The sequence below is a fragment of the Populus alba genome, chromosome 11 (assembly GCF_005239225.2).
Source record: "Populus alba chromosome 11, ASM523922v2, whole genome shotgun sequence".
NCBI classification, from domain to species: domain Eukaryota; kingdom Viridiplantae; phylum Streptophyta; class Magnoliopsida; order Malpighiales; family Salicaceae; genus Populus; species Populus alba.
This window is the reverse complement of record NC_133294.1, coordinates 13,181,690-13,209,337: the sequence shown is the minus strand read 5'-3', so window position 1 is coordinate 13,209,337 and position 27,648 is coordinate 13,181,690. Positions and strand designations below refer to the sequence as shown.

General features: G+C 34.2%; 4 protein-coding genes across 7 annotated transcripts; 3 read left to right on the top strand and 1 right to left on the bottom strand.

Moving 5' to 3' along the window:
* Positions 1–1,177: 1,177 nt before the first annotated feature.
* LOC140956085 (uncharacterized) lies at positions 1,178–5,645 on the top strand. Its single transcript, XM_073412259.1, has 4 exons — positions 1,178–1,661; positions 1,723–1,927; positions 2,123–3,368; positions 3,630–5,645. The coding sequence occupies exons 1-4, from the start codon at positions 1,178–1,180 to the stop codon at positions 5,643–5,645; spliced, it is 3,951 nt and encodes a 1,316-aa protein (XP_073268360.1).
* Positions 5,646–15,000: 9,355 nt separating this feature from the next.
* LOC118043704 (uncharacterized) lies at positions 15,001–18,859 on the top strand. Its single transcript, XM_035051741.2, has 2 exons — positions 15,001–18,598; positions 18,691–18,859. Exon 1 carries the CDS (start codon positions 15,091–15,093, stop codon positions 18,574–18,576), a length of 3,486 nt encoding a protein of 1,161 aa, XP_034907632.1. The 5' UTR covers positions 15,001–15,090; the 3' UTR covers positions 18,577–18,598; positions 18,691–18,859.
* Positions 18,860–22,098: 3,239 nt separating this feature from the next.
* On the top strand, positions 22,099–24,674 carry LOC118043703 (E3 ubiquitin-protein ligase CCNB1IP1 homolog). Of its 4 annotated transcripts, none has more exons than XM_073412408.1 (8): positions 22,099–22,229; positions 22,323–22,395; positions 22,686–22,731; positions 22,893–22,923; positions 23,145–23,400; positions 23,493–23,659; positions 23,881–24,118; positions 24,244–24,674. In XM_073412408.1, the coding sequence occupies exons 1-8, from the start codon at positions 22,160–22,162 to the stop codon at positions 24,248–24,250; spliced, it is 888 nt and encodes a 295-aa protein (XP_073268509.1). In that variant the 5' UTR covers positions 22,099–22,159; the 3' UTR covers positions 24,251–24,674. The 4 variants fall into 4 exon arrangements, with proteins under 4 accessions (XP_073268509.1, XP_073268508.1, XP_073268510.1 ...); XM_073412407.1 differs by having other exon boundaries at positions 23,851–24,118; XM_073412409.1 differs by lacking the exon at positions 24,244–24,674 and having other exon boundaries at positions 23,881–24,122.
* A 139-nt stretch (positions 24,675–24,813) lies between these two features.
* Positions 24,814–27,448, bottom strand: LOC118043702 (NADH kinase). The gene is made up of 5 exons (XM_035051739.2): positions 27,238–27,448; positions 26,442–26,690; positions 26,228–26,308; positions 25,556–25,707; positions 24,814–25,472 (listed from the first exon to the last, which is right to left on the bottom strand). The coding sequence occupies exons 1-5, from the start codon at positions 27,328–27,330 to the stop codon at positions 25,118–25,120; spliced, it is 930 nt and encodes a 309-aa protein (XP_034907630.1). The 5' UTR covers positions 27,331–27,448; the 3' UTR covers positions 24,814–25,117.
* Between the last annotated feature and the right edge of the window lie 200 nt (positions 27,449–27,648).

Sequence of the window (27,648 nt, the reverse complement as noted above, 5' to 3'; positions counted from 1 at the left end):
AAAAAGGTCCACCAATAATAAACCGAACCACCAACTCCAACATGCGTCGCTTCATAGGGAAAACGACACAACATAACTTCTAACAAAATAGTATAAGGGCATTTTTATACACTAGGAAGTGGAGCACATGCTGGCCAAAGTGTGGGGTTGCCTTCTATATAAGCGACATCGTACACACGGTTATCCTTTACTTTTTTAGCAAAATACCAATTTTTCCCTAAGCTGACATAATACTAATAATAATAACCATTGTGAAATGAAAAAAAAGCCCATTGATTCCGTTTTTAAAATATTTGATTTGAAGGGTATTTTAGTTATTTCATTGTACATTTTAATTGTTTATTAGTTTTTTTATATATAGCCAAACACCAAATTTCCTTTCATCCATTATAATAACAAAAAAATTATTATGAAAAAACAAAATATCTATTGACGCTAGTTTTAATTTATATATATATGGTCAAACAAAGATGTATTGAATCAATGGTTGAAGATGCAGGCAAGATGATTGGTTACGATATTACAAGTGTGAGTCAAGGTTCACTTATGGGAGTCAAGGTTCTTTTGTGCACAACCTCTCTCACGACTTTAAACAAACAGCTTTCACTGATTCTAGACGGAGAGGAATTTGATATATCAGTCATGGAAATGAAGCCAGGTTTTAGCCCCATGCTTACCACAATTAAATACTCAATGGATACATCAGGCACTGAAGAATCAGATGAAGAGTCATGCAGTAAAATCACACCTTCAGAAGAGTTTCCGCCAGCCAGTATAAATGAACCAGAAGCTGACCGAACCTTAACAGAGCAACAGGACAAGGACATGCAAAATGACCCCTCTCTCATTCTGTGCACAAGATACACTGAATCACTCAACAACCAAGACCAAACTGACACAACATACAAAACCTTCTGCCTCTTTCCTGAAACTAAGGAAACACTCAAGCTACAAACAAAAAACCAGCAACTGCACATCGCCTCTCAACAATTGTCCTTTATAGAGCCATGCTACGACACCATCAAGGAAAAAATTCAAGTGGCAGAAACCAGCTACAGCAATCTCAGATGACTCAGCATCAATATCCTTTTCGAGAGTGGGCCTCGATAAAAAACAAACACAAACTAAAGCCTCCTCTGTCCAAGTTACAAGGCCTACCCCGAAACAAACCAGACCCATGATACTAGCCAAAAGCCGGAGCCACAATACACATCAGCAATCTTTCTCTGCCTTCATACGTGACCTAGCAGAGCCACAAGAAGTAGTGGAAATGGAGTTGGAAGGAAAGATGAAAGATAAGAAGCTTAGAAGAGCTAGAAGGGTTGCGCCTAAATCTTCTTTCAACAAAAAGAAGAATGTGTTGAAAGTTAAATCATTTGCAGCTCATATACCTAATGGAGCACCCAACCTTTTTGCAATGAAGGTAACCAACACCCAAAACAACACATCTCTACAAGACACCACACCATCCCCTGTTTTTAAGTCATCCGGCATTGGAAAGAACCATAACTATGCCTCCACGGATGATGAAACCAGTGTCATGCATCTCCATTTACCACCCCTGCTGAACCCTCAAAGCAACCCACAAACATTTTCAGACGCAACCATTGAAAAACACAAACGAGAAAAGCAGCAAAACAAGAAAACTGAAGTTGTTGCAAGCCAGTGGTAGTGTTGCTAACACTATGGAGGATTGTGATTCTTCCGACTCCTTAAACTCAGGAATCCAACAAGGAAATATTCGGTTTCAGATCACTTGTACGAAGCATCAAGACAATGGGTTTGACAGTGAAAAGGAGACTCAAGAAATGATACAAGATGCTGTGGTTCTAGGTTTGGGAAACCCGCAAGAACTAAAAGGGTTCAAAGAAGGAATAATGAGAAATATTGATAGAGAAGTTGATGAGTGGACATCAGTTAACCAGTTGTAAGTTCTCTATCCTGATAAGTCTAGCCTGCCTTGGTCTTTTGCTCTTTTTATGAATATCTTTGCTTGGAACAGCTGTGGTTTAGGCATGTCACACAAGAAAAATTCAATCCGGAATAGGCTTATAAAAAATAATATTGGCATCTGTTTTCTTTTAGAAACAAAGAAAAACAACTGTTGTGACTCCTTTATTAGAAATCTGTGGAATATTGCAACTGTCAAATGGGCTTTTCTAGAATCTATAGGGAAATCAGGAGGGATTATAGCAATGTGGGATAGCTCTGTCTTTGAAGTTAGCTCGGTAGAATTTGGGGGGCAGTGGATCAGCCTATGCGGCACGCATATTCCCTCTTCCTTTACATGTATGATAATTGGTGTATATGCTGCATCTTCAGTGAAGGACCGTGCTGATATGTGGGAAGAAATCACCACTCTTAAGTTTGCTTTCGAACTGCCATTGGTGGTGCTAGGCGACTTCAACGAAACTTTACACGCTCATGAGAGAAGTAGTGGTCACCTCAATTCATCAGGTTCAACTTCATTCCGCAAATTCATATCAGACTGTGAACTGGTTGAATTCAATTTGCAAGGGCATCGGTTCACTTGGTTTAGGGGTGGTTCTATAAGCCGCATTGACAGAGCTTTCGCTTCCCCGGATTTTCATCTACAGTTCCCGGCTCTATCTCTCTGCCGCTACCCTAGAGGGCTGTCCGATCACTGTCAGCTGATTCTCCAAAGCCCGGAGGTAGACTGTGGGTGGAAGCCGTTTCGTTTCATAAATTACTGGCTGTCGCACCCTTCTTTCTTAACAGATTTTGAGGCCCTCTGGTCTGAAAGCTGCAAGGAATTTCCAGGTGAGTTTAGTTTGATTAAGAAGTTGGGGAACATGGGAAAAAAGCTGAGACAATGGAATAAATCCACTTTCGGGGATCAAAATCTAAAACTTGTAGACATCCAGAACTCCATCACAACGCTTGAGAACTTAAGCGAAGTGCGTCCCTTATCGGAGACCGAAAAAACAAAGCTCCAGGGGCTGAATTCTGAGCAATGGGAGGTTAACAGAAGGGTGGAAGATATGTGGAGGCAAAAATCTCGTCAAAATTGGTGTAAAATGGGGGATAAGAACACTCGTTTTTTTCACATATCAGCAAGTCTAAGGAAGGGCCGCAACTACATTAGTAAGATTGAACATAATGGCAGTCATCTAGTCTCCTCAAATGATATAAAAGAAGGCGCTATCAACTTCTTCTCATCCTTGTTTCGCAAACCAACATGTAAAAGAATTGAAATGGGAGGTTCGGGGTTCTCTAAAATTTCAGAAGCCAAATCAATTTGGCTAGAAAGACCACCTTCAATGGAAGAAGTGAAGCAAGTTGTGTGGGATTGTGATGGTTCCAAAGCCCCTGGCCCCGATGGTTTCACCTTTTGTTTCTATAAAAAGGTATGGAATATCATCAGCTCAGAGGTTTTTATGCTGGTTAAAAGTTTTTTCAGAACTGGTAAACTTCCAAAGGGTATCAACTCTTCTTTTGTAACTCTGATTCCGAAATCAAAGGAGCCGAGCAGATTCTCCCATTTTCGTCCGATAAGCCTGATTCACGGGCTATACAAAATAGTGGCAAAGCTACTGTCCACTAGGCTTCGTCATGTCATGACAGATGTGATCAGTGTTAACTAGTCTGCATTTATTGCTGGGCGTCAGATTCTAGACGGGTTCATGATAGCAAATGAGGTTGTCCATGGTGTGCGCAGCAAGAAGAAGCATGGCCTCTTATTGAAGGTAGATTTCCATAAAGCCTTTGACTCAATTTTATGGGAACATATTGACACAAGTATGGGATACATGGGTTTTGGCTCACACTGGAGGAAGCTGATATTCGAATGCTTATCCACTTCAAAATTAGCCATCTTGATAAACGGTTCTCCTAGTAGAGAATTTAGTTTGGAGAGGGGTCTCAGGCAAGGGGATCCACTCTCTCCATTCCTATTTGACATTGCAGTTGAGGGATTGACAGTTTTATTCAATAGGGCATCAGCTTCAGGTTACTTCAAAGGCTTACAGACTACCCCAGGTCATTACTTAACTCATTTGCAATATGCCGACGACTCTCTGATTTTCTTGCCAAATGATTTTCCCTCTCTTCTACATGCCAAGAGGATTCTACGTTGGTTTGAGATCATTTCCGGACTGAAAGTTAACTTCTATAAAAGCTCACTAATAGGTATCAACTTGGACAACGACTACACCTCTAGCCTGGCGAACTCAGTCTTCTGTCGTAGTGATACTTTCCCGGTTAGGTACCTTGGACTACCTCTTGGAGCCAATCCCAGCAGACTCTCTACTTGGAAACCAGTGTTGTCCACTATCAGAGCAAAGCTACTCACATGGAAAGGGAATTTTTTGAGCATGGCGGGAAGGTTATGTCTAATTAAATCAGTCTTGAGCTCCCTTCCTCTGTTTTACATGTCAGTTTTTGCTATGCCAAAGGGTGTTACTAAAGCCATCTCTTCTCTAACCCGGTCTTTCCTTTGGAAAGGAAGCTCAACTTCTCATGGCCTTTTTAAGGTGGCTTGGCACAACGTAATAAAGGATAAATCTTCTGGTGGTCTCGGGCTGGGATCCATCCACAACAAAAATCTGGCTTTGCTCTTTAAATGGCTATGGAATCTAGACAATGGAGTGGCAGGAGGCTGGCAAGAACACATTCTTCTAAAATACCGACCTCACTTTATAAATGGTATCCCTGAGTTTGCAGGTTCTTTATCTCCAACTTGGCATGGCATTGTTTCGGCAATCTTCTCAACACAAAACATAGCCAATCTTTTACATGCAAATGTCGGGTTCAAGGTGGGTGACGGGAGGAACATCCGGTTTTGGACTGACTCTTGGCTCGGCTCTGCAACCAATCTCCAGCTCTTATTCCCCAGACTTTATAACCTCTCCTTGCAGCAAAACACCAACCTTGCAGATATATACAATTTGACAGATGCATCTTTAAACCTTTCCTGGAGAAGAACCCTTCGGCCTCGTGAGATCTGCCAAAGGGAGAGCTTGATCGCAGAGGTGCAGCGTGGTCTCCTTTTCTCAGATGGTGCAGACTGCAAGTTATGGAAATTCCACAGCTCTGGCATGTACTCAGCTCAATCAGGTCGCCTCTTCTTTGATAGTCTATCGGGCACTGAAAATAATCACTCCCTTACTCTGCTATGGAATGGTTATGCCCCCCCAAAAGTGGATGTGTTCATTTGGCTTCTTCTTCATGGAGGTTTGAGTACAAGAAGTTTTTTAGCTGAGAGGAGAATCATAAATTATGAGGAATCTCACTGCCCATTCTGCTGCAAGGAAACCGAGACAATTAATCATCTTTTCCATTGGTGTCCTATAACATGGTCTCTTTGGGGTCGTTTCTTGAAATGGTCCGGGTGCTCAGGTTGTCTGCACAAAGACCCAAATCAAAATCTACAGGAATGGTCCGGATTGATTAATGGAAAATTTCAGCGACGTGCTATTACCCTCCTCTGTAAAGGTCTGTATTGGTCAATTTGGATAGCGCGCAACCGCCTAATCTTCGAATCCAAGGCTCCTGATTGGGATATGATTTTTGATCTCACTTTTCACCGTTTGGCTTTCTGGTTGAAGTCCTCATTTACAAATTTCAGCTATACAGGCTCAGATCTTTTTAGAAATCCTGAATGTATTATGAACTGGACTAACTAATTAAGTCCCTCATCACTTTGGTCTTTTCTTTCTTCATATTCCCATTGTATTCTATCTTTCGTTCAGCCCCACTTACTTGATGGGGCTGCTTCATTAATATATAATTATCTCGTTTACTATAAAAAAAAAAAATATATGGTCAAACACCAAATTTAGTTAACTTGTACATCATATTTCTCAACTAAGATACCTCTACTTGGGCAATAGACAAACATTGTTAAGAAAACAATTGAAGTTTTGATAACGTTTTACCCTCCATCATTCTTATCTCAATTTCAATTTTATTTTATTTTTAATACTATTATTATTTTTGTATACCTATAATATGAGTAATTAATACCTTTTCCAGGATTTTAAAAAAAATAAAGTAAGAATAAAAACCGATGGAAATAATGTATGCACCTTGATTAGTAATATTTTGTTTTTAAAAAATTATTTCCATTCCTTCAATTGATTTACTTTGATTTTTCCCTTTTCTGTTTTAAATAAAAAATAATTTAAACTATGGATAATGTATACGTAATTGAAATAAAAAACAATTGATAAACAAAAAGTCGTCTTCACCTTCTTGTGTCCAATCCGCAGCTGTACAGCAACCAATAAATCCTTTCAGCGAATATCTCCACACGAGGAGAGGTCCCTTAAGTCACTAACACAAGTTGTAAACCAGTCAACACGTTCTGGCAATAGCTTTATTGAACAGTTACTAGAAAATTGACAAACAATGGAGATTGGAGTTTGAGTGTTCTTGCCCTCAAGATAGTGTGGGATTGGTCGTCCTAAGAGGTCTCTCTCTTTCAGCATCAACAAAGGAGAACCAATCTTCATTTGGTGCTGAATATTTATTTCCACACAAAAGTGAGTGTTGGAAACACGACAGTACTAATTTCCAAAATTAACATTTTTGGAGTATGAAATTGACATTTTTGGAGTATGATGGCAACTGTTCTCGGGGACAGATACGGTTCATGCTCTAATTACAACTTCCTCTGTAGCTGTTCTCGAGGACATCTAACTCGCTGTTATTCCTTGCTTACAAACTTAATACTGATGATTCTTATTGCTATTATTAAAAAGAACAGGGACAACTTACTTGAAGGGTTAAGCAATTTATATGTTTATCAGAAGAAGAAGAAGCATTTCATAGCTTAGAAAATAGCAATGAATATGCATGTGCTAATAGATATAGTTTGTGCTCTTCCTTCGCAGCTTGTCTGATGGGAAGTGTACGTTGCTGGGGACTTTTGCTATAGAGTTCCACGATATCACCATCACTTGATGGATGATAACCGAGAAATTGTAGAAAATATCACGTGTCCTACAAAAAAATTTAAATTCAGTGATCATAAAATTTACGTGTTCAAAATATTTTTGAAATTTTAAATTCTTTTGAGATGACGTTGAAAATGCTAAAAACGATGCAAATATATCAAAAATATATTTTTTGACTTTTTCTTTTTTTTGCTATTTTTTATTTTTTAATTTTTTTTATCAAAAATATATATGGGTCAAAAACTAGGTAGCAACACATATAGGGATTGAAATGTAAAATCATAAAACTTAAGGGACCAAATAAATACATAAACTCAAACTTTTAAAACTAAACTAAGGTTTTTCATGCCTTTTTCAACATTGGACATTGTTTTTTTTTCTTGTTATTTGGATTTTTTTTAAACTACAATCTAAGATTCTTTTTTGAAAATTCAATCTTTAATTTGACATGGGATCATTCCTCTTACCTCGCATATATAATAACATGCAAAAGGAAAAGAAATTATTAACCGATAAAACAATGATAATAAAACTTGAAAGGATGTGATTGTGAATAAAGAAAGTTGAATGACAAAAAAACAATCCTTCATACATATGAATTTGCATGCATAGTAGCATGCTTGATTCCTTTTTTTTTTTTTCAAATCTTTTAGTTTATTTTATTAGATAATTGTCTGCACTATGCTGCAAGTTAGATAAATTTTTTTAACATAAAAAAATCCAATAATTGTTAATGTCTTTTTAATTTTTTTTTAACTATATAGATATTGATCTAATATGACCTGGTCGACTTGGTAAATCCAAAGATTACTCGAATGACCACTAAAATATAGTTTGAGTTAAAAAGAATCAAGATGACATCTCTTTTAAATATTGAAAGGAAAATATATTACATCGATTCAGATCAATTTGGATTAACTTGCCAAATCCTACAGAAAGCAAATAAAAGAAAAATAAACCCAATATTGAAAGATAAAATTGAAAACAAAACTCAAATAAAATCTTAAGTTAAGTCAACATGGGTTAACCTATCAAACATAGATCATGAGATTAGGATAACGCCATAGAAAAAAATCATAATAAATTATAAATCTCAATTCTCAATCAACTCAATGTTTAAGGATGAAATTAACATATCAATTAAAAAAGAGATATAAAAAAAACCCCTGAGTCAACTGACCAAACCCGTGACCCGCATTATGAGACTAGAATAGCCTTATAGAAAACAAATAAAAATTAATTATGAGGCCTAATTCCCAACTAACCCAATATGAAAGGATGATATTAAAAAACAAAAACTAAAAGAGGACAAAAATAACCTTAGTCAACTGGCCCAACCTATAATAATCTTATAGAAAGCAAATAAAAAAAATATGATAAAGTTCAATCTCCAATCAACCCAATATTGAAGGATTAAATAGAATAAAGATAAAAAAAAAAGATAAAAAATTAACCCAAGTCAAACCAGGGTTTGGAGACCAAAATAACTCTGCAAAAAGAAAATATAATAAAAATATAAAGTCAAATTCTTAATTAACCTAATATTAAATGATGAAATTGGAATAAAATTATTCAATTTAAAATGAAAAAAAAAACTTCAGTCAACCTAGTTAACTTGCAAAACTTGCAATATAGGTCATGAGACCATGATAACCCCATAGAAATCAAATAAAAAATAATTATGAAAATTAATTCTCAATCAACCCAATTTTGAATGATGAAGTTGAAAAAAAATTAATTAAAAAATGACAAAAAAATAACATTAGTCAACACGGCTAACTTGTAAAACTAGTGACTTGAGTCATGAGATCATGATAACTTCATATAAAGTAAATCAAAATAAATTATGAAATCCAGTATCTCGTAAGCCTAATGTTGGAGGATGAAATTGAAAGAAAAAAATAAGTTTTAATTTTATTTAAAAAATGCCTAAAAAGTCTTAAGGAGCTAGATGAAACATGCTTAACATTTTATTATTCATTTATTCATTTTTAGTATATGTTAACTATAATTCGTGTATGTGCTTTTCCATAGGGCCAAACTATTTTGTTTTGCGCAAAAAATAATGTTCAACTACCGCAATTGTGTTTTAAAAGACAAAAAAAAAATGTGACTCGGGTTATAGACTTAACTAGGTTGGATAAGATGGCTTTAATTCAAATTGACAAAAAGAAAGACAATAGATGGACCAAATTTAAAAACAAAAGTAATTAGGATAACCTAATTTTTTTTAAAAAAAAAAGGGATAAATGATATATCTCAATTCACAACCCATTAAATATGGAAGAAAAAAATGGGATAAGAAAAGGACATAAAAAGGGGTCCTGGTTAACCCGAGTTAGCATAACAAACCTGTAACGTCAATAATCAAGTCCGAGTCAACCCGTGATATTCTGCCAAACCCGTGACCTAGATTATGAAATTAGAATAATCTGATAAAAAAATAAAGAGAATCATAAAGCTCTTTTAAAAAAAAATGTTAACTTTTTAAATTCATGACTGGGATCATTAGACCTCGAAACACTATATTTGATATACAATAAAGTATAATTCTCAATTAATCAAATATTGAATGATGAAATTGAAAAAAATCAATTATACAAAAAGATTCAAGAAAATAGCTATTAAAATAATATGGATTAAAATTCAAATACCAAATAAAGTTTATATTTAATTGAATAGTAAAATTGAAAAAAAATACAACTTTAAAAAAAGACCAAAAAAATTAAAAGAATGAGGATAAAAAATAACATAAAAAAAATTATGATTGAAAGGTGAAATTAAAAAGAATAATAATTTTTCTAAAAGTTCCAATAAAGAAATGAGAAATCAAAACAATGAGGACCAAATTGGAAAGCATAATACTATCAATTTTGATTGAATGATGAAATTAAAAACAAATAAATTTTTTATCAAAGAGCTAAGAAAAAAATTAGAAACCAAAACATAAAGACCAAATTGAAAAATATAATATTTGTAAATTGGGATCGAATGATGAAATTAAAGACAAATAAAACTTCTATAAAAAGATAAAAACAAAAAATACAAAAAAAAAAAAACTGAAGTTGAAATATCCATAATAATGAGGGTCAAACTATAATGTTTTAGGGATGAGAGAGAAAATGAGAAAAAAAAGGTCCACTGATAATAAACCAGACCACAAGCTCCAACATGCGTCGCTTCATAGTGAAAAGGACACAACAACACTAAAATAGTATAAGGGCATTCTTATATGCTAGGAAGTGGAGCACATGCTGCCCAAAATGTGGGGTTGCCTTCTATATAAGCTTCCATATAAGCTTCTTGACATCGTACACACGCTTATACTTTTTTTTATAGCAAAATACCAATTTTTCCCTAAGCTAACATAATAATTATAATAGTAACTATTGTGAAATGACAAAAAAGCCCATTGATTCCATTTTTAAAATATTTGATTTGAAGTATATTTTAGTCATTTCATTGTACATTTTAATTGTTTATTTGTTTTTTTATATATAGCTAAACACCAAATTTCCTTTCATCTAACATTATAATAACAAAAAAATTATTATGAAAAAACAAAATATCTATTGACGCTAGTTTTAATATATATATATATATATATATATATATATGTCAAACACCAAATTTAGTTAACTTGCACATAATATTTCTCAACTAAGATACCTCTACTTAGGAAATAGACAAACGTTGTTAAGAAAACAAATGAAGTTTTGATAACGTTTTACACTCCGTCATTCTTATCTCAATTTCAATTTTATTTTTTTTATCATGTCACTATGCTGGTTGATTTGTATCAGATATGAAAACTCGTAATCCGGGCACTAGTCTAGATCTAATAATTTGTATTTAAAATTATATACTTATAAATTTCTCCGACCTATAAATGAAACTAGCATATTGGAAAAACATTTTTGTATACATCAAAAACATCTTAAATAAATAAATAAAAAGTAATATTTTGAATACTAGTATTATTTTTGTATACCTATAATATGAATAATACCTTTTCCAGGATTAATAAATAAATAAAAATAAAGTAAGAATAAAAACCGATGGAAATAACGTACACGTCTTGATTAGTAATTTTTTGTTTTTTAAAAATTCTTTCCATTCCTTCAATTGATATACTTCGATTTTTCCCTTTTCTATTTTAAATAAAAAATAATTTAAACTATGGGGTTATGTATACATAATTGAAATAAAAAAATTGATAAACAAAGTCATCTTCACCTTCTTATGTCCAATTCGCAGCTGTACAGTAAGACTTTTCAGCGAATATTTCCACACGAGGAGACTGGAGTTTGAATGTTCTTGTCCTCAATAAACTGTGGGACTGGTCGTCCTAAAAGGTCTCTCTCTTCCAGCATCAACAACGGAGAACCAATCTTCACATGGTCTGTCCAATTAGAACCAATCTTCACATGGAAGTGCTCCCTCCTTAGAACCATAACCTTAGATTTTGATTCCAATTATCCAATTAAGGACCACCAAGTCTTCGGAACTTGGATGTATAGATATTGTGTGGTGCTGAAGTGGTGAAGTGTAAATTTTATATCAAGGTCAGAAAGCAAAAGGCAATTGTCCAGAAAAGTCTTCGGAACTTGGATCTATAGATACTGTCCAATCTTCATGTGGTCCTTAATTAGTTGATGACTAAACAAGAGTGTTGGAATCACGGCAATAAATATGAATTTAAATTAAAGAAAAAAAATTTAAAAATCTACTTTTTAAAATATTTTTGAAACGTAAAAACAAACATGTTTTAATAAAAAAATTTATCATAATCTAATTTTTGTACAATATAAAATAAGTCTCATCAATTTATTCTCTTTACTTTATCAAAAAAAAAATTACTTAAGAGAAAAGAAAAAAATTTCAAGAGGAAAAAACATTAAATTGGAATTATAATAAAAGGAAAAAAAATTAAAGGGAAATAAATTAGTTGCCGATGTATTGAGCATTGTTTTGCGATATGTTATTTATGGTGCGACTGTAAAAAATATATTTATTTAAAGATAATGATGATGTAAATACATTTCATATTTTTAACTCAACTCAAGTATTTTTATCAACTCAAGTATTTTTATATTTTTTAAAAAATTATTATTGACTCGCTGTGGAGCGCAGGCCACTATGCTAATTATTATATTATTATGTAATGATTGTTTTTTAAGAATATATATTGAGATAATATTTTTTTATTTTTAAAATTGATTTATTATATCATCACATCAAAATAATACAAAAACATCAAGAAATATTAATTTGAATAAAAAAAAATAAAACAAATTCAAATTTTTTTATCAATATTCTACTACCTATAAATGAAACTAGCAGCATATTCGAAAAACATTTTTGTGTACATCAAAAACATCTTAAATAATAAAAAAAAGTAATAATATGAATACTATTATTATTTTTGTATACCTATAATATGAATAATTAATAATTTAATACCTTTTCCAGGATTTTAAAAAAAATAGTAAGAACAAAAACAACCGATGGAAATAATGTATATACCTTGATTAGTAATATTTTGTTTTTAAAAAATTCTTTCCATTCCTTCAATTGATTTACTTTGATTTTTCCCTTTTCTATTTTAAATAAAAAATAATTTAAACTATGGATAATGTATACGTAATTGAAATAAAAAACAATTGATAAACAAAAAGTCGTCTTCACCTTCTTGTGTCCAATCCGCAGCTGTACAGCAACCAATAAATCCTTTCAGCGAATATTTCCACACGAGGAGAGGTCCCTTAAGTCACTAACACAAGTTGCAAACCAGTCAACATGTTCTGGCAACAGTTTTATTGAACAGTTACTAGAAAACTGACAAACAATGGAGATTGGAGTTTGAAACTGTGGTGCTGAATATGAAACTGAAGGTTCACTTGCAAATATTTCCACACAAGACTGAGTGTTGGAAACACGGCAATATTAATTTCTAAAATTAACATTTTTGCAGCAAGTCTGATGGCAACTGTTCTCGGGGACAGATACGGTTCATGCTCTAATTACAACTTCCTCTGTAACTCGTCTGATGGCAGCTGTTCTTACAAACTTATTATTCCTTGCTGGCTTACAAACTTATTATTCCTTGCTGTCTTATAAACTTAATGCAGATAGATAATTATTGCTATTATTAACAAGAACAGGGGACAGCTTACTTGAAGGGTTAAGCAATTTATATGTTTCTCAGAAGAAGAAGAAGCATTTCATAGCTTAGAAAATAGCAATGAATATGTGCTAATAGATACAGTTTGTGCTCTTCCTTTGCAGCTCGTCTGATGGGAAGTGTACGTTGCTGGGGACTTCTGTTAAGAAAGGATCAACAATATCTCATGGTTACGTAATGGATTAGGAAAAAAATATATGTAAAAATATGGTGTCAAGGGTATCTATTCCTATTGTAATTCTTATTCCAAAAATAGCTAAACACAATTATAGGAAAATACATGTATATAGCGGCAGCAACAGATTCAATGAAAATAACTTTTCTGGCAAATCTTTTCTTTCTCCGTTTTACATGATATCAGAGCTCTCTGCCTCTGTTTCTTGCCTCATTTTTTTTCTCTGCCGATTGTCCACTATCATGGAGCGCAAGCAATTTTCTAAGGAAGGCAAAAACAATTCTGATCATCCATCACTCGATGGATGATAATCGAGAAATTGTAGCTAAGTCTTTGGCAACCAATGCTATCTAGAAAATATCACGTGTCCTACAAAATTATTTAATTAAATGTGGTGGGAAACCAGACACTCATTCATTTGCAAAGACCATTTACCAAAGGAACTTTTCCATAGCAAGTAATGGAACGAAGCTATCATACTGTTCTTACATTCCATGATCAGTCTTCCACCTTAATATCAGGTGGCCAAACATTTTTTTCTGGTTAAGTATACATTCAAAAATCTCATTTCTAAAAAAAAAAAAAAAAAACCAACTCTTTCACCTTCTGTAAGAAAATCCAATGAAAAACAGAAACAAAATAATTGAGGCGTATACAAAGAATGTCCTTAAGAAAATTTTTCTTTATAAAAGGCTATTCTTCATGATTCAATAAGTGTCTCCTCTAAAACGAGGGTTGCAAAAATAACTAGAACAAGATCGAAAGGAAATACCAGCAAGCTTTATAAACACAAAAAAATACTATGGTGTTTTCAATACACCTTGATTGTAAAAGTGCATGGTATATATAGGTTGCTTTATGTAACATCTCGTCAAGAAATAAATTAGAAAATTAAAGAGTTGTTATAATAATTTAAAAAATAAAAGAGCTGTTAGGAAATTAAAGAGTTAAAATTGTTAAAAAAAAGTTTTTAAATCAAAGAGTTATTAGGATTTTGTGATTGTTTAAAAATTAATTTCAAGTATTTAAAAAATTATGGTTTCAATTTAAGAGCAAAAAAAAATTATTGTTAGAGATAAAAGGTTCATAAAATACATGCATTGTCTCGCGCATTGTTAGAGATTTTTTTCTTGCTTAGCTCAACTTTATATGCACGAGTTCACTATCATTTTCTTGTTAGTTATTATCATATATCAAAATTTAAAGGTTATTCCTAGTCATGTATTGGTATATATAAAGCCTTATGTTCATTGCATGTCTTTATTGATATACAAAAAATCATGTATATAATATAATTTAAATTTAGAATAATGACTTAGCATATCTAATATAGATGTGTTATATTTTACGCCACAAAATGAATATTCATTTCACTATTCAACAACAACAAAAAAAGGGGACTTAATTTTATGAATTCACTAGTTGTTAAATTTTCAATTGCTATTTATGAATTTATTATTTATTTATTTTTCTTTAATCCAAATATTGTAGTTTCCGAATTACAATGGAAAGTTAGCAGTGCAAACTTTGTTGGTTTCCGGCTGAACTGAGGTTTTAGTAGATACTGCAACATTTCAAATTCCATTTCGTTTTTAGTCTGTTTTTCAGCAGTGAAGGAATTTGCTTTCAATTTTATTCTGGCTAGACTTTTGTTCTCTCATCAGTATTTTGATGATATATTTATATGATTTCTTTTTTAAATAATTTTAGAAACAACGAGGAAAGGGGAAGTTATGCATTCCGGAAGTCTCTATATATACACTACATTCTAATAGAAGTCTCCCATCAATCTATAAGAAGAGCACTTTTAGGGAATGATGGGATCTTCATTGTTGCTCGCTCAATTTCTCTGCCTTCTTTTCTTCCATTCGCACTCCCAACCTGCTCATTCTTCTTCCAATTTCTCCTCGTCAGTACAATTATGCCCCGGTGACCAGAGCCTGGCTTTGCTCCAATTCAAAAACTCCTTTCCCATGACGCCTTCTTCACCATATGGATTTCCATGTTATCCACCCAAGAAAGTGCTGTGGAAAGAGGGTACAGATTGCTGCTCTTGGGATGGCGTGACATGCAACATGCAAACTGGCCATGTAATTGGCCTAGACCTTGGTTGCAGCATGCTTTATGGCACCCTCCATTCTAACAGCACTCTCTTCTCCCTTCATCATCTTCAGAAGCTCGATCTCTCTCGCAATGACTTCAATGGCTCTGTCATTTCATCTTCCTTTGGTCAGTTCTTGCATTTGACGCATTTAAATCTAAATTTATCGAATTTCGCAGGCCAAGTTCCCCCAGAAATCTCCCATTTATCCAGATTGGTGTCACTTGATCTCTCTTCCAACTCTGACGAGCTGATGCTGGAACCGATTTCTTTCAACAAGCTTGCTCACAACCTTACCCAGCTGAGAGAACTCTACTTGGGTGTAGTGAACTTGTCTTTGGTGGTACCCAGTTCCTTGATGAACTTGTCTTCTTCTTTGTCATCTCTCCAACTCGGGTATTGTGGATTGCAAGGTGAACTCCCTGATAATATCTTTCGCCGATCAAACCTTCAATCGCTCGAGTTAAGGGGCAACGAAGAACTCACTGGCTCTTTTCCGCCATACAATTTGAGCAATGCTCTTTCGCATTTGGATCTGTCACAGACGCGGATCTCAATTCATTTGGAACCACATTCAATCGGTCATCTGAAGTCTGTGGAGAAGATGTATCTTATTGGGTGCAATTTTGTTGGCTCGAATCTTGGTCTACTTGGTAACCTCACCCAACTCATTGAGTTGGGCCTTGCATATAGCCAGTTGGGTGGTCAAATCCCTTTCTCGTTTGGAAAACTTAAGCAGCTCGAGTACCTGGATCTTGGATACAATAATTTTATTGGTCCAATTCCTGATGTTTTTGGAAAACTTAAGCAACTTGAGTACCTGGATCTTGGATACAATAATTTTATTGGTCCAATACCTGATGTTTTTGCTAATGAAACACAATTGGCGTGGTTGGACCTATCAGGTAACAATTTTCAAGGTCATCTCCCATTCTCACTTGGAAACCTTAAGAAGCTCAGTCGCTTGCTTCTCTCAACCAACAATTTTACAGGCAAAATTCTGAATGAGTTTTCTAACCTCACTCAACTCACCAAGGTGGATCTCTCAAACAACAGGTTTGATGGTCAGATTCCATCCTCATTTGAAAACCTTAATAAGTTAGAATCCTTGACACTTTCTTTCAATAATTTTTCTGGTAAAATTCTAGACGGTTTTTGTAACCTCACACAACTCAACGACTTGGACCTCTCAAACAACAAGTTTGATGGACAGATTTCATCCTCATTTGGAAACCTTAATATGCTATTTTCGTTGAAATTTTCTTTCAATAATTTTTCTGGTAAAATTCCGGATGGTTTTGCTAACCTCACTCAACTCACTTGGTTGGACCTCTCAAACAACAAGTTTGATGGTCAGATTCCATCCTCATTTGGAAACTTTAATATGCTAGATTCCTTAAGACTTTCTTTTAATAATTTTTCTGGTAAAATTCCGGGTGGTTTTGCTAACCTTACTCAACTCTCTTTGTTGGACCTTTCAAATAACAAGTTTGATAGTCAGATTTCATCATCACTTGGAAACCTTAAGAAGCTTCAAGAACTGAATCTTTCTTGCAATAACATTATTGGTGAAATTCCGAATAGTTTGTTTGAACTCACACAACTTGATTGGTTGGATCTCTCGTACAATAGACTGATAGGCCTCCCTTTTCAAATAAGTAGACTTTCAGGTCTAACTGCACTCTTTTTATCTAATAATCAGCTGATAGGACACATCCCATCACAAATAAGTAGGCTTTCAGGTTTAAACTCTCTCGATTTATCTCATAACTTGCTTAATGGAACAATTCCCTCCTCCTTGTTTTCTATGCCTTTTTTGCAGGCTCTTCTTCTTCACAATAACCTACTGTATGGCCAGATAAGTCCGTTCCTTTGTAATTCATTACAATATATCGATTTCAGTCATAATAGGTTGTATGGCCAGATTCCACCTTCAGTTTTCAAGCTTGAGCTTTTGAGTACTCTTATGCTTTCCTCCAATGATAAACTGACTGGGAACATCTCCTCTGTCATTTGTGAGCTGAAGTTCCTAGAGATTCTAGACTTGTCCAACAATGGCTTTAGTGGATTCATCCCGCAATGCTTGGGAAACTTCAGTGATGGACTCTCAGTGTTGCATCTTGGTGGCAACAATCTCCACGGCATTATCCCTTCAATCTATTCAGAGGGGAATAGTTTGAGATATCTCAACTTCAATGGCAACCAATTGAAAGGGGTGATACCACCATCCATCATCAATTGTGTGAATTTAGAATTTCTGGACCTCGGTAACAACATGATTGATGACACATTCCCTTCCTTTTTAGAAACGCTTCCACAGTTGGAGGTTGTTGTTCTAAGGTCAAATAAACTCCATGGTTCTTTGAAGGGTCCAACTGTCAAGGACTCTTTTTCTAAATTACAGATATTTGACCTCTCCAACAACAGCCTGAGTGGTCCTTTGCCAACAGAGTATTTCAACAACTTTAAAGCCATGATGAGCGTTGATGAGCATATGGATTACATGAGGACAAATAATTTATCCACTTCTTATGTTTATTCTGTAACTTTGGCATGGAAAGGTTCGGAGATTGAGTTTTCTAAAATTCAAATTGCCCTCGCAACACTTGATTTATCCTGCAATAAATTCACGGGAAAGATTCCAGAGTCCCTCGGGAAGCTTAAATCTCTGAAACAGCTCAACCTTTCTCACAACAGCCTCATTGGTTGTATCCAGCCGTCATTGGGGAATTTAACTAATCTGGAGTCGTTGGATCTCTCTTCAAATCTGCTTGCTGGAAGGATTCCTCAGGAATTGGTAGATTTAACATTTCTTGCAGTCCTGAACCTTTCGTATAACCAACTTGAGGGAGCCATACCTGTAGGTAAGCAGTTCAACACATTTGAAAATGGTTCATACGGAGGGAACTTGGGATTATGTGGATTACCCTTGCAAGTAAAATGCAACAAAGGCGAGGGGCAACAACCGCCTCCGTCAAACTTCGAGAAAGAAGATTCAATGTTTGAAGACGGATTTGGATGGAAAGCAGTAGCAATGGGTTATGGATGTGGATTTGTATTTGGAGTCTCTATAGGATACGTTGTATTTAGAGCAAGAAAACCTGCATGGTTTGTGAAGATGGTTGAAGACAGTGCACATCAAAATGCAAAAAGGCTTAGAAGGAAGAATGCTCCCAGAAATGGTGGAAGACGATACTAGCTACTCAGGGCGGTGTGAGAAGGTAAGTCTTGATAATGCTTTTAACTAATAGCACAAATATTTTATTCCATGATCCATCACCAATTTAGTTAACTAACTTGCTTTGTGGACTAGGTCAATAATGGCAGCGGTCAAGAAGAGGGGATCATCTTCCAGGCTAGTGTAGCTGCTTTTTCTTTTTTTTACGTCATTGTAAGTTAATGATTATGTCTTCATCTTTTGAAGCTATCAATTGCGCTCATTTAATTATGATTCATGATTTGTTATTTCCAAGAGATGTGATTGCTATCAATTCGGGAAGCAATTTTTTCCTTCCTTATTCATATATTATTATTTTATTTTAGCAAAATTATGTCTTTTTTAGTAGCATGCTTTTTTGAGAAAAAAACTAAAATAAATATTCATTAAAATTTAAATCATTTGAAGTTAGGAGGAAAAATGTATTTTTTTGTATTATTTTGATGAAAACATGTTTTTTATTATATATAAAAAGCATTGTTTTTTAATAAAAGTTTATAATGATTTGAAAAGCAACTTTTGATTATAAACATAAAAAACTATCATGACTCAATTATTTATTTATGTGTGATAGAATAAAAATTAATTTGAGAAAAACATGTAAAAAACTATTATTAAAATAAAAAATAGATAATTTATTCTCATTTAATATTCATGAAGATATTTTTTAAAAAAGATTTATATATTAGGTTTATATATAATAATTTTTTTTCTAGGTGTTTTACGATTTGTTGTTAAATTTAGATTTTTAACTTTTTACATACTTTTATATTCGTAGTTGTTTTGTGATAAGATAGGTTTCATGACTTATTTAAAGATATTGGAAACCTCTTAAAGAGATAATTATCATATATTTAGAGAATAAAAATTAAGGGTGAGCAAAAAAATAAAAAATTGATTAAACTGAAAAAATCAGAAAAAAATAATAAAAAAAAACTGAACCGTGAAAAAAATTGATTATAATTTTTTAAAAACCGATCGGTTCGGTTTGGTTTTGGTTTGATAAGTCTGAAATCGAAAAAACTAAACTGAACCCAAAACCGAGAAAACCAAGTTAAACCTGAAAAAAACCGAACTAAATCGAAAAAACCGAACCAAACCAGAACTAGTTGGTTTGAACCAAATTTTATTTTAAAAAAACCAATTTAATTATTTGATTTGATAAAAATCAAACTGAATCACCTTTAATAAAATCGGGGAATTCCCTCTTCGCACATTAAATATTATATATTTTTCATGTGCATGTGTTGTTACAGCTATATTTAGCTTATGCCTCCTTCACACAGCGAGGCATATGAATTTCGACTAGGAAATCTAAAAAATCTTTACTCTAGCCTCAACTTGTTTTTTTTTTTTTTTTTTTGTAAACTTCTCTCGATTAGATTCAAGAGAAGGCCTGTGAACAAGGACTATAATGACAACTGTCAAGAGGAGGGGACCATACTTAAATTCTTTTTTTCTTTGTTTTTTCTTTTAATTTGTGTGTTTATAATTTTTCACGAGCAAAATTGTTTATTTAGCGGTTTTTAGCCTGGTTAATGGATAGATTCTTACTGTTGTAATTGTAATTATTAAGAATTGTAGTTAGTGATTAATTTAAAGTCCTAATTAAGCCATGCTTTGGCTACTATATATTTTAATATTTCATAGCCTATAAATATATAGTTAAAATAAGAAACAATATTAAAATGGATAAAAAAATTTATGATTCTAAGAAAACCTAGTTGATGAATAATAGGAAATCCTTTAGATTGAAACAAATAAATTATCATTTTGAAATCAAAAAGTTACTCGTGGAAATTGTTAAATTAATTATTCAAAGTTTTCTATTATTTCTAGTATGATTTAAACTATTAACATTAACTGATATAGGACAATTATATGTTAATTAGATATTGATCCTGAATTTATTATTTCAGCACCATATAAAAAATCATAATTTAGATATTCTATAATCTCTATCTTGGCTTTTTGCACAACTATATACTTTTTTTCTATATATAAATTATTAAAAAAACCAAATTTATTAAGAAAAAAAACAGAACAACAAAATTCGTCTTCTTTTTTTTAATTTAGATTTTTTTAACACTATTTAAGGTTAAAAAATTAAAAGAGTTGCTTGAAGAACGACACCGTTCTGAATCCAGATTTTGAAATAAAGGAGAAGCGTCAAATTATAAATTCCTTGCTTGAGAGAGAGAGAGAAGTGTGATAATTTGAAATAAATAAAAAAATCGAGTTGCCGCCATTTCTCTTCCTTCAAAACCCCCACGCCACAAGCCGAGAAGAGAAGAGAAGAGAAGAGAAGAGAAGAAGAAGAGAAGAGAAAAAGAGAAGAGAAGAGAAAAAAAAAAAAAAAAAAAAAGAGAAGAGAAGAAACGTTTCGAGGCAGAACTCTTTCAGGTTAGGGATTCGTGTCTCTTCAAATCACATTTCGTTGTTTCCGAAGTAACGTATAAATTTGATTTCACATTAGCAATTGCTGCTGCTTTTCAATTTCGATAGTCACTCTGCTCGCGTTTTAGATCTCCATATGATTTATTTATGTTTATAATCTCTAGTTTCCTTACGATTTTAGGCGTTGATTTGTGATTTTCATTAAGGAGAACGCCAAGGAGTGTAATTTTCAGGAAAATTTATCAAGTCCATTTCGTTTGTTTATGCGTCTTCTTTTTTCTCATTTTCCGTTTGGATGTTGAGAAAATTTGAGAATTGGAAAGGAGTTCAGGAATTTGAAAAATAAGAATTCATTTTTGGAACTCGAGAACATTGGTGTTTTCATGCAAATTTTGGGTCTGCGCGGACTTTTTGGCTCAGTACCAAACTGAGGGTACTTTAGTCATTTTCATGACCTTGACTAATTTTTCTTGATTACTGAGGAACCACTACCTTGATCAATATTTAGACACTAGAAAATCTTTTTAATTTGTTACTCAGTGATGAGGATTTGGCACTTTGCAGCTGTATATTTGACAAAATTTTAGCAATTCTTTTGAGATTGTGACAGTCGTTTTATCTTATGAGGAATACTTTCGTAAAAAAATATAAATATTTGCACAAATTCTGTTTTGACTGTGCATAATGGAAGGGGATTGTAGTGAATTCGCAGATCACATTTTGATGTTGAGAAAATAAATGACCCCATAAAGATGGGCCAATTTCGTAAAAAAAAAAAAAAAAAAAAAAGAACGTTGTGAAAGAAGTTGCGTGGATTGTCATTCTTCATGATCGATATCGCTCTCTATAAAATCTCCATGTCTATTTTTCTGTGCATGATCAATATCACTCTTTATTTTACAAAATATGAAGCTCTATGATTTTAAAGAATTTACTGGGACTAAAAAATTCAATATATTTTCAGTATTTACAGCTGATGATTTTCGCCAGTGTCATCCAAAACTTCAATTTTTAAAACCATGTGGCTGCATGGAACAGTGATGCAGATTAGTTTGAATCTATGTGTCTGCATGTGGTGTTGTAGCTAATGCTAATGCTATGAAACTCCTTTTATTAGGTTCAGATGAGTGGATAATATTTGGATAAAAGTCTTATAGTGAAGGTGAAAATGAGATGCAATTCATGCTGGCGAGAGTTGGAAGGGCGTGCTGTTTCTACTACTTGTGGTCACCTCTTATGTATCCAAGATCAGATTATGATTAAGCTTTTTTAGTTCTATGCTTTCTGGATTTCTGTTGCTTTCGCATATTGTCCCTTAACAGAACAAACAGGCACTGAAGATGCAAACAAGATCCTTAATAATGATGCAGCCTGTCCAATCTGTGATCAAGTGCTCTCTAAGAGGTGAGTGCTTTATGGAATTGCTTATTCCTTGAAATGCTTGTTGTGGCTTGGAATTGTTTCTTAACAAACAGAATTTATTTGACATTTCCTTGAATTTAAAATATGAAGCTCTTATGATTTTAAAGAATTTACTGGGACTAAAAAATTCAAAATATTTTCAGTATTTACAGCTATATCTGTCAATTTTATTGAACACCTCTAATACGAACTAATGATTTGGGTAATCTTTACTCATGTTTCTTGCTCATGGTATTCTGATTTTACTTTCAATTTTGGTTTCCTCTTTACAGCCTTATGAAACCTGTGGACATCAATCCAAATGATGAATGGATAAATGTAAGCAAGGACTTAGCTCAGAATATTACAAATATCTTGCTTCTTCTATTACATATTATTAAAGTGAAATCTAAACATCCATCATTATTTGGTCAAAACATTGCTATTTCTTATTTTACTGGTTGCCTTTTTTCCTTTTATTCATAATGAATTTCTTGCAGATGGCCATGGCTGGAATATCTCCACAGATATGTATCCTTTATAAGATAACACCATTTTTCCTTAAATCCATCAACTACTAGTTTGAATACAAGTAGAAAATTTGAAATGATAAGTCCACTTGGTGGTACTCATAATTCTTCTATTTCATTTGAGAGAATTACCAAACTGAATAGCAGTATGGTTCGTAGCATTCCCTGGGAAACGTGCAAAAACAGCCTTTTAATCCTTGCATCTTCCTTAAATGACCCCAGTGATGAAAAGTGCATACAGAAGCGTGATGTTTTTTACTGGGCAAAGGGAACTTGAGATGCAATACAAGATGAATAGAATTGTAGCTCAGTGCCGGCAAAAATGTGAGTCCATGCAAGAAAAGTTCACGGAAAAACTGGAGCAGCTGCATGCTGCATATCAGAAAATGGCCAAAAGGTGCCAGATGATGGAACAAGAGATTGAGAGCTTGTCAAAGGATAAACAAGAGCTCCAGGAGAAATTTTCTGAGAAAGCCAGGTCAGTTTATATATTGTCCAAAGCCTTCGATTACTTTATCAGCTTATGATGCGAGCCTGGATCGTAATAAACACTGGTACTTTGAATACTAGGCAGAAGAGGAAACTAGATGAAATGTATGATCAGTTGAGGAGCGAGTACGAGTCAAATAAAAGATCAGCCATCCAACCAGCAAACAATTTCTTTTCAAGAAATGAGCCTGATTTGTTCTCAAACCCTGCAGCTACCATGATGGATAACAGAGACCCTATCCGTAAAGGTAATCATTTTCATTTTAAAATGGCAATAGAACAGCACAGGCTCCTTGTGGTGCCTTAAAATGTTTCTTGATTATTAAAGTCCTTGTTACGCTTACAACAATGGAAAATGTTTGCTTGTCATTGTCACGCTATAGCTTAATAATGCCTTTTGGTTAAGCATCTCCAAAATTAGTTGACTTAATTTATGCAGATTGGACGGTTTTCACTCCATCAACTCCAGGGCCTCGGGAGGATATATGGCCGGCAAGACAAAACAGCTCGAATTCTGGTCCCTTTGAAATCCGTGGTGGCTCACCAGCAAACCAAGCAGCCATGCCAGTTGATGTTGGAAATAGAAGAATTGGTGCTGTCCCTTCCTTTGGAGCTGGATCTGGCAACCCCTCGATGACGCTACGGAACTTGATTCTATCCCCGATAAAACGCCCTCAACTTTCACGTAGCCGCCCTCAGATGTTCACGTAAGTGATGGACTGTGTTCATTAACCAGACTTAGTAGTAGCGTAGCCTAATCTTTGTAATTCGATTCAAGTTGCTAGATATTTGATATTTCTGAGTAATTTATCTGTTATATTTTCTTTTTCAGGCTGTAGGCTACAAGGCAAGGCGTGCAACTTACATGCACTCGCCGGGCTGCTTGGTTTCAGTACAGTCCTGAGAAGCTTTTCCTGTCTTCTCTTTCCTTTTCCTGTCTTCCAAAAAACAAACGAAAAAAAAAAGGGAAGGAGAAGAATGATGACGTGGCACAAACAAGAGACTGTAATCCTGATATCATGCAAGTGTAGATTTTGGCTTCCATAACAACGGATACATGGAAATAGCTATTATGCTGTTGGATTTCTTGTTTGATATAATTAAAAAGGGTACATAGAAGCTGTCAAAGCGGTAGCTTAAAGGGGCACACGTGTTTGAACCTCAGCAACTCTTGATGCTCTTACGTTGCTCTTGTAACAGTAGCATCCTCTGCTTTCTCTGATCAGTTTAACAGAGGATTCAAGTTCTACTAGGAAATACTGAAATGATATTAGCATTTTCCTCTTGGGTCTGGATTTCTCGATCCAATTGCAACTTTTGTGCCTGTGTGCTATGAAAGAACGGCTGGACCTTTTAGGCAGTTATAAATCTCGGAGTCAATTCTAATTGGTCAATAAAAACATATTTCAATGCCATTTCTTTTTTATTTTTCAAGCAATTTCACTTCATTGTCATTATTTAGAGTACATGATTTAAAACAGAGAACAGCATCTTGCTTGATACAAGGGCCTTGAGTTACAATTTTCTCACATTTGATGCTCGGGGCCGGCACAAGCTTGGGTTCACTAGGGAAAATGGAGATCCTGCGTTTTTTACTTCTCAATAAGAGAAATATAATTTCCCTACAAAATTACAAGACCTCTACCATGCATGCAAAATTTCTGTCCTTTCGGGTATTTACACTCCCCGTTCACATGTCCTCTGTGTTAATCGTGAGGCAAAAAAACTTTCAAACCCGGGGCCTTGGAAGACATTTCAATGGTATCCCCATGCTGGATAGAGTGGAAAACATGAGAACCATCAATGTATATTACTCCCTTCTTGGAAAACCATGAGGCTTTCAAGGACTGATCGGATTTAATTATCCCGTGCATTAACCTGATTGCGGCTCCAGGTGAAATGGGTTCTCTCACCATATATTGAAGGTCCTCGGATAAAACAGGCATCGCAAATCCACCTGCCGAGAGCATTGCAGCTGTTGATCCAGCAGCAGTCGAGACTCTGAGACCACTTGATCGGCAGTTCACTAATGGGCCACACGATTCACTGTCCCTCTGAATCCTGAAAACAAGAACAAAGGTTCAACATTGGTCGCATCAACATAATATGCTGTAATCAATGCATGCTCAACGCCAAATCATTACCTGAATGAGAAGCGTGAAACTGTCGCAGGACAAGGGTCAGCGATCAATATGTCATTGAGGGCATAAGTAGACAGCAGTTGTGAATTTACACTTAATGATATTCTCGACAAGTTAGAAGGGACTTTCTGACCAGCTAGGATCTCGTCTAGCACCTGAGAGAAATCAACATGATTGATGAACAAAGGAAATTACTTACTATGAAAAGAATTTGGTGATTTCTGCTAATTTAGGTAATACATATTATAAGAACAGATGACACCATTCCAGAAAATACATTCTATAAAAAAAAAAATGATAATAGTACAGGCACATAAACTCAAATGAGAGTACAACCATCTCAAGATTACAAATTACAAGACAAAAGTGGGTTTAAATCTCTTCTCCAAGGAAAGCCTTCTAATGACTAGCAATCCAGTCAGGATGCTTCTTTTAAAAATGGTTTACTAAAATTAAGTTCGGTTTTCAGGTCTTGGATACACTTTCTGGATTGCCTAGTGATCAATCTAAGTTAGCACAAATGCTAGTATTTAACCTGGACATTACATGGCTACTAAGTTGTCCTTTAATCAATACCCAAACTTATAATCACAGGCTATACATTATCAGAGTCACATTTATTGTCTATGCCTGCTTCTTTAATTTCCCTTTGTTAACCCCGTCGGTATTTCTTACTTGTTCAAAACTCTGGACGGTTGCTGCACACAGGTAGCCAGTGCTTCTAGTAGCATCAAATTCATTACTGAATTTCTCCACCTACACCAAAGAGCATGCTGTAATTGGCATCCAGAACACACCTTAACATCAAGGGAAAAAAGAAGAGAATCTAAATAAATCCTTACAGAGATAATGAACACAAATCTAAGCTCAGCCTGACAAATAAACTAACCTCTTTGACTTGTGTGGGATCTGAGTTCACTCCAAGAACCGGAATTGAATCATCCAAGAAATGACTTGCTTGTAAAAGAGTTCCATCACCACCAACAGTAACAACCAAATCAAAATTCCGAATTGGTTGTGACAAATTTGTACGTAAGATGGGTTCCCAATCAATATTTGATTTCTTTCGTAAAATATCCTGACAGAAGTTTATAGCATCCTTGTGAACCTTACGCCTGTTATCTAGATAACGAAAAGCCTGCAATAATTCCAACACAAAATTGAGTAAGAAACATCGAAGAAACCTTTACATGATTGGTAAAAACAGAAAATGACCAAAAAAAAGAGGCTGAGACTTTAGATCAAATGGTCCCTTCAAACATTCCTTGACCAACAAAATTTCTAGCAAGCAGCCATCAAATTTGAGAATTAACAGAATTCCTCCATTGAAACATAAAAATTAAGTATTTTGATTTATAGTCATCTACTATTACAGATATAATAGCTAAATAAGAGCAGTGAATGTCAAACTCAATGAAAATAATACAATCCAAAAAACGCTAATATCAACTTTGACATTTTATCAAACAGAGTATCTTCATCAAGGTTAAGCCGAATGTTAAATCAAAAATGAAAAATGAAAAATGAAAATGAGACAAGAGAGAAGAACCCAAAAGAAATGGCTAATATTTAAGAGGGTTGAAGTGAAGAAACCATGAATAGTGAGTGAGCTCTGAATATTCTGTAAAAAAAAATATAGAGTAAAAGCGGTGGTGGTACTACTGTAATGTACATATGGTTGTTACCTGAGAATTGGTGATGGATGAGCCACCATTTGATTGGCCAAATTGGTAAACATCAAAAGGTTTTAACATCAATAATAGCCGCCTCCTTGCCATCTTTATATCTTTCTCACTGTGTGTTCGTGAGCGCTCGATGGGTTTAGAGCAGCGAAGTGCTGTCCGTCCTTGAAGACTTGGGAGAGTATGGGGCTGGAGATGCAGGCGTGGTGTGGAAGGCAGTGAGTTGGGCTTGGTGCCTGTTTGGGCTACTTTAATAACTGTTACTCAAAATGTGCAATTCTTTCTTTTAAATTAAGGCCATGTTTTCTAAAAAGTAATTTTTAAAAAATTATTTTTTAAATTTTCTTGTGTTTATTTATTATTAGAAAAATTGGTCAACGAAAAACACTTTCCAGTCAAAGAAAAATTTGACTT

What these genes read in the sequence shown, in the direction of transcription:
- LOC118043703 (XM_073412407.1), top strand. Translation starts at nt 22,160, where the DNA reads ATGAGATGCAATTCATGCTGGCGAGAGTTGGAAGGGCGTGCTGTTTCT. An exon ending in GATCAAGTGCTCTCTAAGAG is followed by an intron (nt 22,396 to 22,685) that starts GTGAGTGCTTTA and finishes TCCTCTTTACAG; the next exon opens with CCTTATGAAACCTGTGGACA. An exon ending in CAGAGACCCTATCCGTAAAG is followed by an intron (nt 23,660 to 23,850) that starts GTAATCATTTTC and finishes TAATTTATGCAG; the next exon opens with ATTGGACGGTTTTCACTCCA.
- LOC118043704 (XM_035051741.2), top strand. Translation starts at nt 15,091, where the DNA reads ATGATGGGATCTTCATTGTTGCTCGCTCAATTTCTCTGCCTTCTTTTC.
- LOC140956085 (XM_073412259.1), top strand. Translation starts at nt 1,178, where the DNA reads ATGATACTAGCCAAAAGCCGGAGCCACAATACACATCAGCAATCTTTC. An exon ending in TGGACATCAGTTAACCAGTT is followed by an intron (nt 1,928 to 2,122) that starts GTAAGTTCTCTA and finishes CTCCTTTATTAG; the next exon opens with AAATCTGTGGAATATTGCAA. An exon ending in CCTTTTGTTTCTATAAAAAG is followed by an intron (nt 3,369 to 3,629) that starts GTATGGAATATC and finishes GCTGGGCGTCAG; the next exon opens with ATTCTAGACGGGTTCATGAT.
- LOC118043702 (XM_035051739.2), bottom strand. Translation starts at nt 27,330, where the DNA reads ATGGCAAGGAGGCGGCTATTATTGATGTTAAAACCTTTTGATGTTTAC. An exon ending in CATCCATCACCAATTCTCAG is followed by an intron (nt 26,691 to 27,237) that starts GTAACAACCATA and finishes GAATTATTGCAG; the next exon opens with GCTTTTCGTTATCTAGATAA. An exon ending in GTTTCACGCTTCTCATTCAG is followed by an intron (nt 25,473 to 25,555) that starts GTAATGATTTGG and finishes TCTTGTTTTCAG; the next exon opens with GATTCAGAGGGACAGTGAAT.